The 14,962-nt window shown below is 29.5% G+C and overlaps 1 protein-coding gene across 1 annotated transcript in view; it reads right to left on the bottom strand.

Annotated features, from left to right (window-relative positions):
- LOC148232502 (UNC93-like protein) overlaps positions 1–14,962 on the bottom strand; it is a 78,595-nt gene that overhangs the window by 33,732 nt on the left and 29,901 nt on the right. The window contains exons 4-5 of the mRNA XM_088191662.1: positions 6,593–6,716; positions 1,270–1,445 (exon numbers count right to left, since the gene is read on the bottom strand). Of these exons, the coding sequence (XP_088047788.1) occupies positions 1,270–1,445; positions 6,593–6,716 (300 nt within the window). The remainder of the gene's footprint in view (positions 1–1,269; positions 1,446–6,592; positions 6,717–14,962) is intronic.

The following is a 14,962-nucleotide window of genomic DNA, read 5'->3' as shown; positions in this document are numbered from 1 at the left end:
ATACCTAGCAGAAATAAAATTAAAGGCATAAAGATATTCCATTCGGTGTGTTATTTCTCTTTGTTTCTCGAATTCGGTTATATGAAAAAAATGTATAATACGATAGTAAAATATTATATTGCATACACGCCGTTTATGACCTTTATATTATATAACTATTCGCACATCCAATAGCAGTTTTTGCTTTTATCTTAGGGTGAGAATATATACTGTATATATATATATAAATATATATGTATGTACATATATGCAATATTACATTACGCGTTAAACAACAGTGTGTAGAATATTATGAGAAGTAATTAAATGATTCGCCATTTAAATATTGGGTTTGCAAGAAAAAAACAGCTAATAAATTATTTTGACATTAAACTTTTTTGTCGGAAGGGAAAAAATAATAGACTCCATACTTATGTTTCATACTATTCAAAATATATAGTCATAGAACATAGTTATTATTTGGTCAGCAGAATTAAAAAAAATATTAGCAACATAATAATATGGCAAAATAATAGTTTGCATATTAAAATCTTTACTTAAACGAATATTTAGGCTTGGGTTTAAACAGCTAATTTTACAGCTTGCCAAAATTTTATTAAACTCGACTTACGATTTGCCTATTATTACATTATTAGGTGATCAATCTTGTTGTATTTGCTGTTCATAAGTGGCGGCTCAAATTACTATATTTGTCGGCATTTTAGATCTGACCAAGATCTCAAAATTATGCTGACCGTTTAAATGATAGCAAAATAATATATTACAAAGCAAAGAATCATATTTAAATAAAATATCAAACAATTAATAATATATAGATTATCATAAAAATATTTCTACAAGAATGTATGCGAATTTATTATTTATTTTTATAAATATTTATAAAAATAAACATTTTTGCAATAAATAAGATTAGGAGTATTATATTTTACGATTATCAATTAAAATATTAAGTATATAAATTTCTAAATTAGGTTTGACATCTGGCAATCACTAGGACATTTTGTAGCCAGTCAAAATAATGTGATTTTAATGGTTTTATTTTTTTTGTCTATTTTCACTTTAATTAAATATGTAGTTCAAGAGTAAATAAACATAAAAAATTAACCAGAAAAAACATTATTAATTTAAAATAAAATACTTCTACTATATAAAAACTTTATGACATCTAAAAATAATAATTTAAGAAATAGTATAATATTTAAAATTTATTCACCAAAAATAAAAGGATCAAATAGAAATATATAATGCTATGTAGAGAGTCGAACTTACGTCGCTTACATCGCTCGTCTTTTCTCCGCAGAATGATGCACCACAATGGTTTTGGATGTATTCTATCTTCGATAAACTTCTATTGTCGTATTCAGAAGAATGCTTACCAAGTTCCCAAGAGTATGCACTTGAATTCGCTGAAATGTCTGTGTAAGAATCCGATGCCAGTGAGAGAACTAAAAGAAAATATCAATTTATTTAGAAATATACAAGAAAAAAATGTTTGAAATAAAATTAATATTTCACTAATTAAAATCATTTAAGAAAACATGAAAATTAATAATATTTTATTCTTATTTCTAATTATTAATATTATATATTTTTTATTTATATTATTCTCTAAGTTAGTCTTAATAAACAAATTGTGTTTATTTATGTTTTTATTTTAGATTAAATTAAGACCGTTGTGGCCTAACAGTTTACCCCAATGCGCCACGATGCTTGAAAACAAATTTTAAATTTACAAAAAAAAACCGTATATTTACATTAATAAAACCATACTTAAGAATAATAAACATAACAAAAAATTATAAATGATACAAACTGGATCAGCTCCTCGTAGCTAACATTAAACAGGTCAATATGTAATGCCAGTGTATTAAGGAGCCAGATGGCCACAGCTATAGGCGATTTGGCAATTGCGGACGTCCTAAACCTAACGGCCATCAAAAGAGGACGCGATCGTGATTCTCGAAAATGTTCCGGAACCCAAAACTGGAATTCCTCGAGAATAGCTGGATTGTCGACAGCAGCTTTTAGTAATTTGAAAAAATGCTTAGCGACATACAACTTTCTGCGAGAGCTCAGCGAATCGTATCCCAACGCTCCTAAAAGAAAGGCGCTGGGATATATGTACGGATAATAACCAAATGTCCTGTTGTAAAGGTATCTTAAATACCTTTTTTGAATTTTTTCCACTAAAAGGAAATATTTGGCTATTCGGGGATTCCAAATTATAGATCCCGATTCAAGAATGCTACGAACTAAAGTGTCATAGAGGATGCGAATAACTGACGGATCGTCAAAGTGAAAGGCATTCCTCATAACAAAGCCGAGCATCTTGGAAGATTTATCACAGACGTCGTGTATGTGTAGAGAGAACCTCCATTTGCTCTCGAAAGTGATTCCGAGATCTTTAGTGGAAGCTTCTCTAGTCAAAATGTTACCACCGAGATGGTAGAAATAAGCTGATGGCGAATGTGATCGAGAAAATGACACAGTACGACACTTTCCGACACTATAGGGCAGACATCTCCATAGAGAGTCTAAATCACTTTGTAGAGAGGAGTCCACAACAGATCGAATGCATTTATATAATTTTAAATTATCTGCGTATAGAAGAAAACTTGAATTTGTAATTGCTGTATTTATGTCATTAATAAATAACACAAAAAGCAGAGGGCCCAGATTGGTTCCTTGAGGAACCCCCGTAGGGGTAAAATATTCTTTTGACAATCGCCCACCATAGGTTACAAACTGTCTACAACCGAGTTAAATTATCCGAGAAACCGAGGTTCGACAAATTTTTTAATAATAACCTATGACAAACTTTGTCAAAGGCTTTCTCAAAATCTGTATACACGACGACTACTTGAATTCCCGCATCGAGAGAAGTTGTCACCGTTTTGGTGAACGACAGAAGATTAGTAACAGTGGAACGGGCAGGACGAAACCCGTGCTGTTGGTCTAACAAAACTTGCCTAAAGTAATTATAGAGATATTTATGAATAATTATTTCAAATAATTTAGCAGGAGCTGACAAAACTGCGACTGGTCTATAATTCTTTATATATAATTTGTCACCCTTTTTATGAATAGGGGTGACTTTTGTGCATTTCCATAGATCAGAAAATGATGATGTCTTGAGAATCAGATCATAAATACATTTTAGAGGAGCAGTGAGACTGACTTCGCAACCCTTAAAAATAAAATCGGGAATTAAATAAGGTCCAGAAGTCTTTAATTTATTAAATCCGTATTTAATATCTGAATGCTCATCTTCATTGATGGTCAATACTAAAGATCAAGAACATGAAGAAGGAAGCGACTGAGCAGAAGGCGAAAAATATTCCTCGAAAACAGAACGAAGACGTAAAACGAATTTATAGATAAACACAAATTTTATTATATAAAATAAAATACTGTTCTACAAAAATTTATTTATCTAACAGAGAAAGTAGATAAAATAATATTTTTTGAGAATTTTCATAGAGAACTTTTTTGTTAAAAATTATAATATTTTTAAATATTTTACAAACGCTGCAGTTTTTTAAAATAAAACATGCATAATTTCTTGAAAGCTTTTAATATGGCTCAAAAGTATTTATATCTTAAAAAATACGCTAATCTAATTATCAGTTTGCATAAAAAATATATATGCTTTCAACAGGGTGACGGTATAAAATTTTCCTCTCAGTGAACTTAAATCTTGATTTTTCAATATTCTGAAAATTTTTTTTTTATTTATTTTGTTTAAAATGTAAAAAATATATGGTAGCAATAATTTTGGGTATAAATATATGTACGTCAGACCAAAATTCATTCGAAGCTCGAGGCTCTGTAATCAATCAATGTAGATAGATCCGTTCCGGTCCTTCGATTATTCGCGTCCATTATAAAAATACATTATCCAATTGAAATATGCTTTTTTCATCGATCATCAAATTCTCTGTTCATCGATAATATAAATATATCTATATTAATAAACTCTATTATTAAAATCACATACTAGTATTACATATATTTTTATTCTTAAAAAATTCTCAAGAAAATCGATTAGTGAAAATGAAAATACATACATACATATAAATCTAGGTGTCAAATCTTAACTCATCGAATATAAAAATAGTTTAACTTTTATATAATAATCCTTATCTACTTAGTGTGATATTTCCAGAACTCGCAAACTTTTAATTCCCGTAAACATTTTCCACCGAATAACGCATACGGGCATATCTGTAGCTCCAACCCCGGGGGTAAGATAAGAAAGGTCGCCCCGTAGGACATATGCCGATTCAAAATGCGGGATCCCGCAAGAAGTGTCCCGAAAGCGGTAACGTTTTTTATGGATCCCGTATCGGATCCGTGCCGGTCCCGTGATATCTTTCGTTTCCTTCGCAAAAATACCGCACATACACCCTCATCCCATACGACCCCTTAACTTAAACATGTTTTGTACAATATCATCATCTTTTTATGGTCCCAAAGTGCGGTTTTGCCCTCCTATACTCAATTTACTCAGGGCCTATTCGCCCACCGGCGCCTCGACGTCGCGCAAGGTATAAGTGTATCTGTGTCATATACCTATACGTATATACAATACAATATGGAATGTTTTAAAATAAAACAACATATAAATTTGTTTTAGTATGAGGGTAAATCAGAAAAGACATTACACTTGGTACTGTGATAAGTTTGTGTCTACGTTTTAAAGTTTTAAAAGAACTCTAGGAGCAATCCACATCGTAAATATGTTTTACAGCACTACAATATTGTATATCATCGCTACTATGAAAAATATAAATACTTGTATGTATAAGTTTTTAAGAAAATAAAATAAACTATATCAAACAGTGAAATATATTATCAAATACTTTTATTTTGACTAATTCGGTTTTTTCAACTGAAATAAATATTTCAGGAGGCAAAAAATTAGAATTAACCAGAATAAAATAAAATCAAATATATTTACGAAACGTAGACAAAATTTGCCACTGTCGCTCTTAAGTAAGCAGGGCAGTAATGTAGAATATAGCGTTAAATACTTGAGTTTACGCCTGAATTCCAAGCTTAAATTTAATAAACACATTTTTGCACTTTCCTTTAAAAGGCATGCCGCCATTGTGGCTCTTAGACCGATATTTAATAAAAGAGCGTGCTTATCACTTAACGTGCTTATATCTTAACCCTTTGCGCGGTATCGCCGTACATGTACGGCGGTCAATCTTTCACTGTTTTGAGGTACCCCATATATTTATATATTAACATATATAATTAAATAAACAATAAATAAAAAACATTTTATTTATAAAATATTTTTAAAATTTGATTTAATGTAAATGATTTGTATAATATAAAAAACAATACCAATAAATTAAAGAGTATTTAAATGAACATAACAAAAAATATGTAATATTAATTTTATATTAAAATATTTAGAACCTCTAAAAAATAAATAAACACTTTCCCAAGTATTTACTAATTTTATTTACAAAAAAGTATTTAAATAAAATGTATGAATATTATATGTATAATTTTTTTTTAATATTCCAACGAATCAATTTTAGTTTCTATTATTTTTTATAGCCAAATTTGCTTCGATATACGAGTAATTTGAAATACGAACACGTTACACAAACTAAGGTTACATAGTATTTTCATATTTTATTTTTAATAAATCGAAATTTAATAAAATAAAACATGCTTTGTAGATATGTTGAATTATCTGTTTTTTGGCCAACTTAATTTACTATACCTAATCCATCGACCTGACAAAGCGTTTTTTTTACTCATTATTCGGTCTTTTTTCAGCGGTTTCGTAATCCTGAAAAACATCACACGTTTCCGAGTGAATAATGTTTAAGCCTAACCCACTAATCTCTGGCTGCTGTCAGACACGAAATCGTGACCACAGCGTCACTAGCCACATTTGATATGCAAATTCATTCTCTACCCGCATACACCTGAACATAAATCGCTAGTTGGCTCTACTGACATACTACAATACCGTTATGTTATTTTACTTCTACTGTTATGGACAAGCAGAAGCCCCAAAGATCCACACAAATATGATTAGAGATTGCAATAATACTGGAATTTTCAATACCGGTATTATATAGAAAAAGTCAATACCGGTATTACCGTTATTAATAAAATTATTAACCAAAAAAAGAATCAGAGCATGATTCACAATGTTTATTGCTTATAAGAACCAAAGCATTCGAATACCACAAAAACTATTGTTTCGATATATTAAACATGGGTTTGACTCCTATATGGACCCTAGTGTTTCTTAATTTTTATTCTGTCTGTGAGATCGGATTAGTGCTAATTATATTATTAAAATTTCGATCGAGCATCTGCAATTTAATTTTATTTGATTTCGATAAGCTCACTCATAAATAATTTAAGTTCTGAATAGTGACACATGTGATCTATAATAATAGTTCTTAATTAATAAAATAAATGTTACTAATTTACAGACTTGGATTTTAGTTTAGTGTATCTCTACTTATTATGTAGTTATTGATTGTGTTTACCCAGTTATGTTGCAAACGAAATATTCACTATACACACATACATGATAGAGTTAATAAATATTTACCTGTGGATGATATCAGATTACCCCAAACTTGCGCCATTTGATAGAACATGAAGAATATCCCGAAGAACCTGGTCACCATCACGTCCACTGCTTGATTTGTTATATCAGCGTAAACCTCAGCCGCCTACACACATACATTAAACAAGTTAAATATTCACAAAGTAAAACTTTAAAAGTTCAAAATTAATAGCATGAAGTAAGTGCAAACGCGTACTTTTAAGTAAAACATTTTGAAAAAGTGTTTTTCCGGCCATCTAAAAGGAAAGCTCGTTCGAAGTTCTCGTACAATTTTTTTCTCTTCGTTAAAACGTTAAAAGTTTTAACAACCCTTATACGACCACGGGGTAAATTTACCACGCGACGCGCTTGACACTAAAACGTCTCAATAAATCAACCAATTTATCGTTCGAGTTTGGGATATAATAGTAAATTGTGCGAGACTTCCTTAGAAAAAGTTTTTTATGGTGATGTAATAAATTAGTTTTTTTTCATAAACAGGTATATATTGCTAATGTTAAGTTACCTAAATATAAGAAGTGTTACATAACATATTTATAATGTGATATTTTTTAGATTAACTTTAATTTAAAAAAAATAGAAAAATATATTTTTAATCTAATTAACAATATATACAAATATTTAAAAGTCATGCTTCTTAATGCACAATTTTTTTTCATATTATGATCGCCGAAAGTGGCTATCTGGCAGTTTCACTTTATTGGTCTACAACATTATCATCTTTGATTCACACCATGCAGACGAGCAGACAGAGAGAGATAGAGAGAGAGAGACAGATGAAAGAAGACGCTTTCGAGACTCAAGCTCATGGAGTCCCAGTACAAGGTACATCAGCGGATAATCCAGCATTATCACAAGATGACATCACGAACTGGGTCGGACCGGGAATGCTTATGTTGAGTCCCAGGAATCGTTATATTTTTTAAATAGATTTGATCAATTTTTGTATCACATATGCAAGTAAATAAAAGGTATTCTTTTTAAATGCGTTCCAGAGAAAAAAACAATAGATCACTTTTTTGTAAATTTGCGGACAAAAACGACTGTGGGAGAAGCTCAATAAAAATGCAAATACATAAGTACTTTCGCTGAAGTAAACTTTTATTTTTCGCCTGATTTACAGCCCAAGTTAAATAAAACCAATGGTTTCGTGGTCGTTTGATAGCAGTTCTTTTAAGCCTTTATTAGTTAAGTTATTTATTTATTTATTAAAATTATAACCATCGTGACCTGACAGGCAAACCTAATGCGTCACGATAGTCAAAAGTACTAATACATCATAATACATACAAATATAAACAAGACAAAACAACAGACACAAATCACCTCAACAGGTGTACATTGTCCCATACGAATTGAACCAAAACTCCATAAGTGCAAGAGAAAATGTCAATATTACTATGGACAGAATTGAGTAGATAAATGGCCTTGGCCAGAGAAGAGTTGGCAAGTGCTCCAGTTCTACACTTAACAGGCAAGAATAGTGGACGCGACCGAGAACTATATCCACCTTCAGGAGCCCACATTTGAAGCTGCTCGAGCACTGAAGGATTGTCTACGATGCCCTTGAGCAATTTCCAGAAGTGTTTAATTACATAAACACTTCTGCGAGTCGACAAAGAAACGTATCCCAGGGCTCCCAAAATAAAAGCACTGGGAAACAAGAACGGATAATACCCGTATTCCTTCAAGTATAAATATCGAAGAAATTTACGTTGTACTTTTTCCAGCTTCAATTCATTACATTGATTCATTACGCCTGGGATCCAAATGATGGAGCTAGTTTCTAGTATGCTGCGGACTAGAGTATCATAAAGAGTGCGCAATACTAAAGTATTCCTGAAGTAACGCGCATTTCTCAAGATAAAACCGAGCATTTTTAAGGATTTGCTATGAGTCTCTGCAATGTGCTGGCTAAATTTCCAACGTTCTTCGAAAGTCACTCCTAAATCCTTAGTTGAAGGAAACCTTTCCAGAAAATATCCGCCTAGATGGTATGAATATTTTGCCGGCGTTAACGACCTTGAAAATTAAATTGTGTGACATTTCTTTACACTGAAAGGCAATTGGTTATAGCAAGCCCAGTTATGAACATGTTTCTTCGAGAGTTATTTACCATTTATAAAAGACTATTTTTTTCATTTGTACTATTAATAATTAAGTATTTTGTAATTTTGTTTTAAAATTTTTATTTTTTATTTTCAAGCTTAATATGAAAAATCAGTCTATATTTATATTTTTTCATTAATACATGTTCTAAACATAAATTTAATATAAGAAATGTGTCTTTTATTTAAAAAAATCGAACAAAGTTGCGATTCAAATTAAGAAACCCTAATCACAGATCACAGCCGACAATATTTCGCCGACACTCCAGCAAAGACTCTTCTACTTTCAAGAGCCACTACTTCAACTGCTCTACTTTTAAATATATTAAGTACTTTATTTATGTTTAATTATACAATAACATTAACTGTGACCGGATTTTCTGGTCTATATTTGAACTGCAAAGTTACTCTCCTTCGGCTTCAACTATAAGTTAATCCAAACAATAAATTGTATTATCTGACTTTACCATTATAATAAAAAAAAAACTTCCGCGTGTTTTTATAGCTTGACTTGATTTAGATAAATATAATTCTGTTGCAAAATTAAAAGCAATCATTAGTGATCCTATTATAGCAATTCTAAAAGTGGAAACGTTTGTACTGTGGTCGTTTCAAACCAGCTGAGCCGTTAATCAAAATTTAGAGATCACCATAACGACCACTTAAACAACGAAAACAGAGATCTTATACACTACATCAAACTGTTTTAAAAGTTACACCAGGAGAGAGATATCGTAATCAGAAAAAAACAGCAATTGGAAAAAATGCATGGACCACATAATCCATTCCGAGGCGTTAGCCACACATTATCACCACTGAAAAACTCAAATGGACTAGGTAATACATTTGACTCCGCGTTTGTTACCGTTGTCCTTCGAACTCCCTAGTTAAAAATCGCCAAAGTAGCCATGTGGACTGTGTTTTTTCTTAAGGCGTCAACACATTTTGGAGGTGTGATCAAGAAGCGACGATATTGTCACGTTAATCTTTTTAATTGCAATTCATTATAGGATAAAGATATGTGACAGGACATCGAGAGATGGCTAACGGTAATATTGTCATGCACAGACGGAGAGATATCAAGAGAAATTCAGAGATATTCACATAGACACAGATGGAAACTGCAAATAGCGACAGAAGAGACATCGGCAAGCATTATTTTGCTACTGTGGTAATTGTTATGTATTTAATAATAAAAAAAACATATTTTATGGCGTGTTTTTTGGCCAAAAGTATTATTAACAAACTTTCTGTTTAAAAGAAAAATACTCTTCGAAACCCTTGTTGGTTACGATTCTTTTTTTGTTAAAAAATCTAAAGATTTGCAAGAATTTTTTTGTTACCAAAAATCTACCGACCCAGTCGACTTTAGAAAGTCCAAAAAAGCAGCTGATTTTTATTTACGTTAACTTGGTTCAGTTACAAAGTTATAAATACAAGATTTCAAATCGATCTTTGGAGAATAAAATTAAAGACAATGAGATGCAGACAATTATTTATACAATTAAAAAAACGCTGCGAAAAAACATTGATTATGAACTTTTTACTTTACAAAAATAAATGCAGTACAACACTAATGCTTTTTAATGAAGAAAATTATTAAAACGTAATAATTATAGTTCAATTAAAAAAATAATAATTTATAAATAAAGTTCAATGCTAATTCTTTTTATATTATAACTATAAACCTCTTAACATATGTACAGTTTAACTTATTTTACGTCCGTTCAGAAACACACTAATTAAATCGATCAATTAATTTACAATATTCAAGCAAGTTGCGAAATTAATTTATAACAATAAACTAGGGGTATTAAGCACAATTCTCGCGAGATGCAACGCTACAGAGTGGATTTTAATTAAACATATGTTAGCGATAACCCATTTACAGCTTCATCCCAACTCTCTTTGAAAATAAATAATAATTTTCCGCAATGAAATTATGCAAATATGCAAATTCGAGGCAAAGGTGTTTTAATTAATGAATGCTCGATTGCGTCCTCGGGGACCCCACGCACTTGTGAGGGTTGGCGAACAACGTTTGAAGGTCACTTTAATCCAGTCGGGAATAAATTTGAATAAACAGGAGATGGGATCACGGAAGAAAAGTCGAAAATTTGGCTCAAATCCCCATGTAACATGCGAAGCGTTTTAGTTAAATTATTATCTCGGAGAGAATCTGATCAATCTGGTGGCGAAATGAAGTTAAAAAAGCGACCTGACTTTATCATATGAGTGTTGAGTTGAATTTGATTAAGGCAAGAGCGCTTAAATTAGAAAAAATATTTTTAATAAAATAAATAAATTAATTATATGCATTTTTTTAAAGTAATATTAATTATGTAGGATAATATTACATAATTTTGTATAATCCACTTTGCTATACACAAGTGATTCGAGACTTTGAAATTGAATTATTTTCTACACTGGAAAGCGTTATCAGCGATAAATATGCTATAATCCCGCCGAGGTAATTTCTTAACGGGAAATCTCATAAGCAGTTTAAGTGAGATGAACGTTTTCTTAAACTATCGCCATTTTAGCAAATATTACCAGAGTAGACTTCCTTAACGGGATTAGCTTTAATTACATCTTTAATATAGCTGTTTAATTTTATTGTTGAATCGCTTTCAATATATGTAATTCAAATATATTATACGTATATATGTACATATAGGAAATATATTTTTTTCAGGGCTTTCCAGCTCTCGGTCATTATGGCAGTGTCTTATCCGGAGTAGACAGAGTTCCGGAACTTTAGTAGAGACTCCATTGAATGCAACTGCCACGAATGCATCGTTAATATCTCACCCCTTCTTAGAACTGGAGCCGTTGTTTCAAAGTTTAAAAAGTATTATGTATTGTTCTACATAAAAAAATGATAAAAATAGTAATTTAACAGAGAAATGATCTACTGTATTAAAGTGTACTTATAAAATATTTATATAATATATTATCATTTAAGTACATTTTAATAGACGCTTTAGAAAAGCATAATAAGCATTTATTAACGCTGACGAAACAAGCCAAAGACATAAACAGTTATTGGTGATTCGACACGAACTTATAATATATCATAATACTATTAACTGTTTTTATATTATACTATTACTAAACATTTTTTTTAGTAACAAGAAACGCAAAAAAATGATAATATTAAATTGATTTCATATTTAATGCATTTACTCTGAGCAGTAGAAATTTAGTCATTTTAATTTTAAAAACACGAATCAGATATATCTTATCAAATTAATTAATGAGTTATTTAATTCAGAAAACTTATTTTTAATCTTACGAGCTAGCAGCATTTTTTTTTAACTTGAAAAAGTAACGGCAGAAAAAGTGTTTGAATCCTTATTCCAATCTTATGGAATAACAGAAAATTATTTAAAAAACACATTTACTGTCTTTCTTTCTTTCTGGTTAGGGTGTAAAAGTGAATTGGAAAAAAATCTGGCAGAACGTTGGCATAGTGCTATTCACAGACTAGAATATGAAAATTTGAGTTCCATTTTACCGTTTTTTTGAGACTTTATATTCACAAAATTGGTAAAATATATATTCTCAAAAATGATAAAGCGACTTGTACAGAAATATTATTAATTTTTATAAAAAATATCTACATCAGTAAACTGTGTAGCAAAATTTATCATTTAATATACAAATTTTTATAGTGTTAAAATACTACATATTTTAAAAACTTTATAGTTTTAAAAATATTAGAAAATAAAACTTAATCTAACTAAGTCAAAATTCAAAATAGTAAGCACCTAAGTATTTAATGTATTAGATATGTATTGTATATTAAATAAAAACAAATAATTATAATTTTAATAAATGAAGTTTTATTACGTTAAATACAAAATTAATTATTAAGGGATTATCATTATCAAGTTTTCTAAAAAATTTAAATTTTTATAAATTTTATAAACAGAAAATTTTTTTTTTAAATTTTTAATAATTAAATTATTAATCAAAAATTAGAAATTTAAAAATTTAAAAATAAAAAATTTTTTTTGTAAATTTTATAAACAGAAAAATAAATTTTATAAACAGAAAAATAAATTTTATAAACAGAAAAAAAAATTAATAGAGTGTAGCTATATAAATAAATTTATTTTTAACTTTAATGTAAAAATTTAGTTAAATATATTAATTAAAGATGCATTTAGATCATTGAGCAAAAAATAAAGTACTATATATAATCAATCTATATCTATACAATAATAATTGCTAATATATGGCAAATTGTAAAATCTTTACTTCAACTGTATAATATGTAGCAAAAAAAATCTGGATCGCTTATTTAATTTGAATGTTTTTTATATTATTAATTGCTTATTTATTTTACCAAATATATAGTTTGGATTAAAAAAAAATATATGTTATATATTTTTGGGATGCTGACGGGTGGCAATTAGACACAGATGAAGCCACTGCAGATTTATAGAGTTGTTACATGTTTACAAAATACGGGTGCGAGCGCGCGAAGGCGCGCGTACGAACGCGCCGAAGACTGCCAGTAAAAAGATAAAACCGTCACGCCAGTGCTACCAGATTTTCACCAAGTTTTAGCCATAATGAAAACCTATATATAAATATAAATGGGCCCCACATATTAAATATTAACCTATTATTTCACATTTAAAATGGCTTAACTATAATGTGAAAATCTAATTAAATATAATAAAGCAAAAGTGAATTAAAATCATTGCTCGAACAAATAAAATATTAGACGAACTTAACCTAAAAATTCTGTAATTGTTTAGAGAAGCTTGATATGAATTCGCAAAACTTATAGTTTTGAATACAAATATTAAAAAAAAAAAAAATAATAATACAAAATTTTGCATTTTACAAAATAACAAGAAACAAATCAGATCATCGATAATTTTTTTATTATTTAATATAACCGATCTACAGAACCAAGAGATTTTCTTTAACTTATTAATAAAACTTGTTATAGTACCAGTGACTCAATAAAAAGTCAACCAGAACTAGATAATTAAGCTTATATTTAACAAGTTATAAATAGTCTTAGGATCATCTAACTTTCTTAAATATATTATGTTATTTTACGAAGAAATAAAATAAGGTAAATATAAACAAGAATTAGAGTAATTGTAATGTACGTCTTAAATTGAAAGATCTAAAAAAATATTTAGATAATGTGGAGAAAGAGAAGAAAAATATGTATATAATAGTTTTAATTATTAAAAATACTTATAGTATCCAACAAAGAATGTTGATTAAATACACTAGATATATCATGTTGTTTTATAAGTCTATGCGTTTTTATCTTTTTGTTGTGCTCTTTAGTAAAAGAGAATAAATCTCTTAGGTGCTTTTTATATTTTTAACGCTGAATAAATAATAGCAGTTGAGATAATATAAATGACAACTATTAATTTTAAACAAATTTAACACAGCTGCTTTTAAATTTTTGCAATGGGATGCATTTAAATTTATAAAGTGCATTAAGGGTTAAAAAATCAGTAATGTATCACAGGAAAAATGTAAAAATATAATTTAACGATGTACTAATTGAGTAAATTTTAATTGTTCTACCACTAATAGTATCGGGAGCATAATCATAAATTAATCCAACCAATCAGTAATGAACGTTAAGATAACATGAAAAAATTATGATATTAAATAAAATATATTTGCATCCCCTGAAAGCTAATCGTATTTAAGCCTATTCACTACGATCCGTCGAACCCATATACTGTTTTTCATGGAAAATAATTGTTGCAACACAAAGCGACTAATTAGCATCGAAAATTTTGCAGTAATGCAAACGGTCGCATTGACATTTTATCAAACGCAATTGAACCATTGCCAAAATCCATTTTGGATTTCGATGAATTTTATGACATCGTCGATTCCATTGGAGCGAATATCCATTCGTTAAATACTAGCTAATTTAACTGATGGCATATATATTCCATTTTCGTTTATGAATGTTTAATTTCAACAATTCCCCCTTGTTCGACTCATATAGGTACTGAGTATGTGAGCTACATAACTATCCATGTATCTGTGGTATAGTTATAAATTAACGACACTCGTAACTATGTATGTAATATAGAATTGAGAGCTCGTCTATGGGGACCAATCGACAACTCTTGTAGTATGCATTATAATATAATACATAGGTAGATAATAATGGCAATGCCCTGTAAGCTTTGAATATATAGACTGTTTTTTCCTTAGAAATGAACAATCAAAGATTTATATATTA

The sequence above is a fragment of the Plectrocnemia conspersa genome, unplaced genomic scaffold, assembly GCF_051122295.1.
Source record: "Plectrocnemia conspersa isolate PC_06_02 unplaced genomic scaffold, ASM5112229v1 ptg000009l, whole genome shotgun sequence".
Lineage (NCBI taxonomy): Eukaryota > Metazoa > Arthropoda > Insecta > Trichoptera > Polycentropodidae > Plectrocnemia > Plectrocnemia conspersa.
This window is presented reverse-complemented; position numbering and strand designations above follow the sequence as displayed.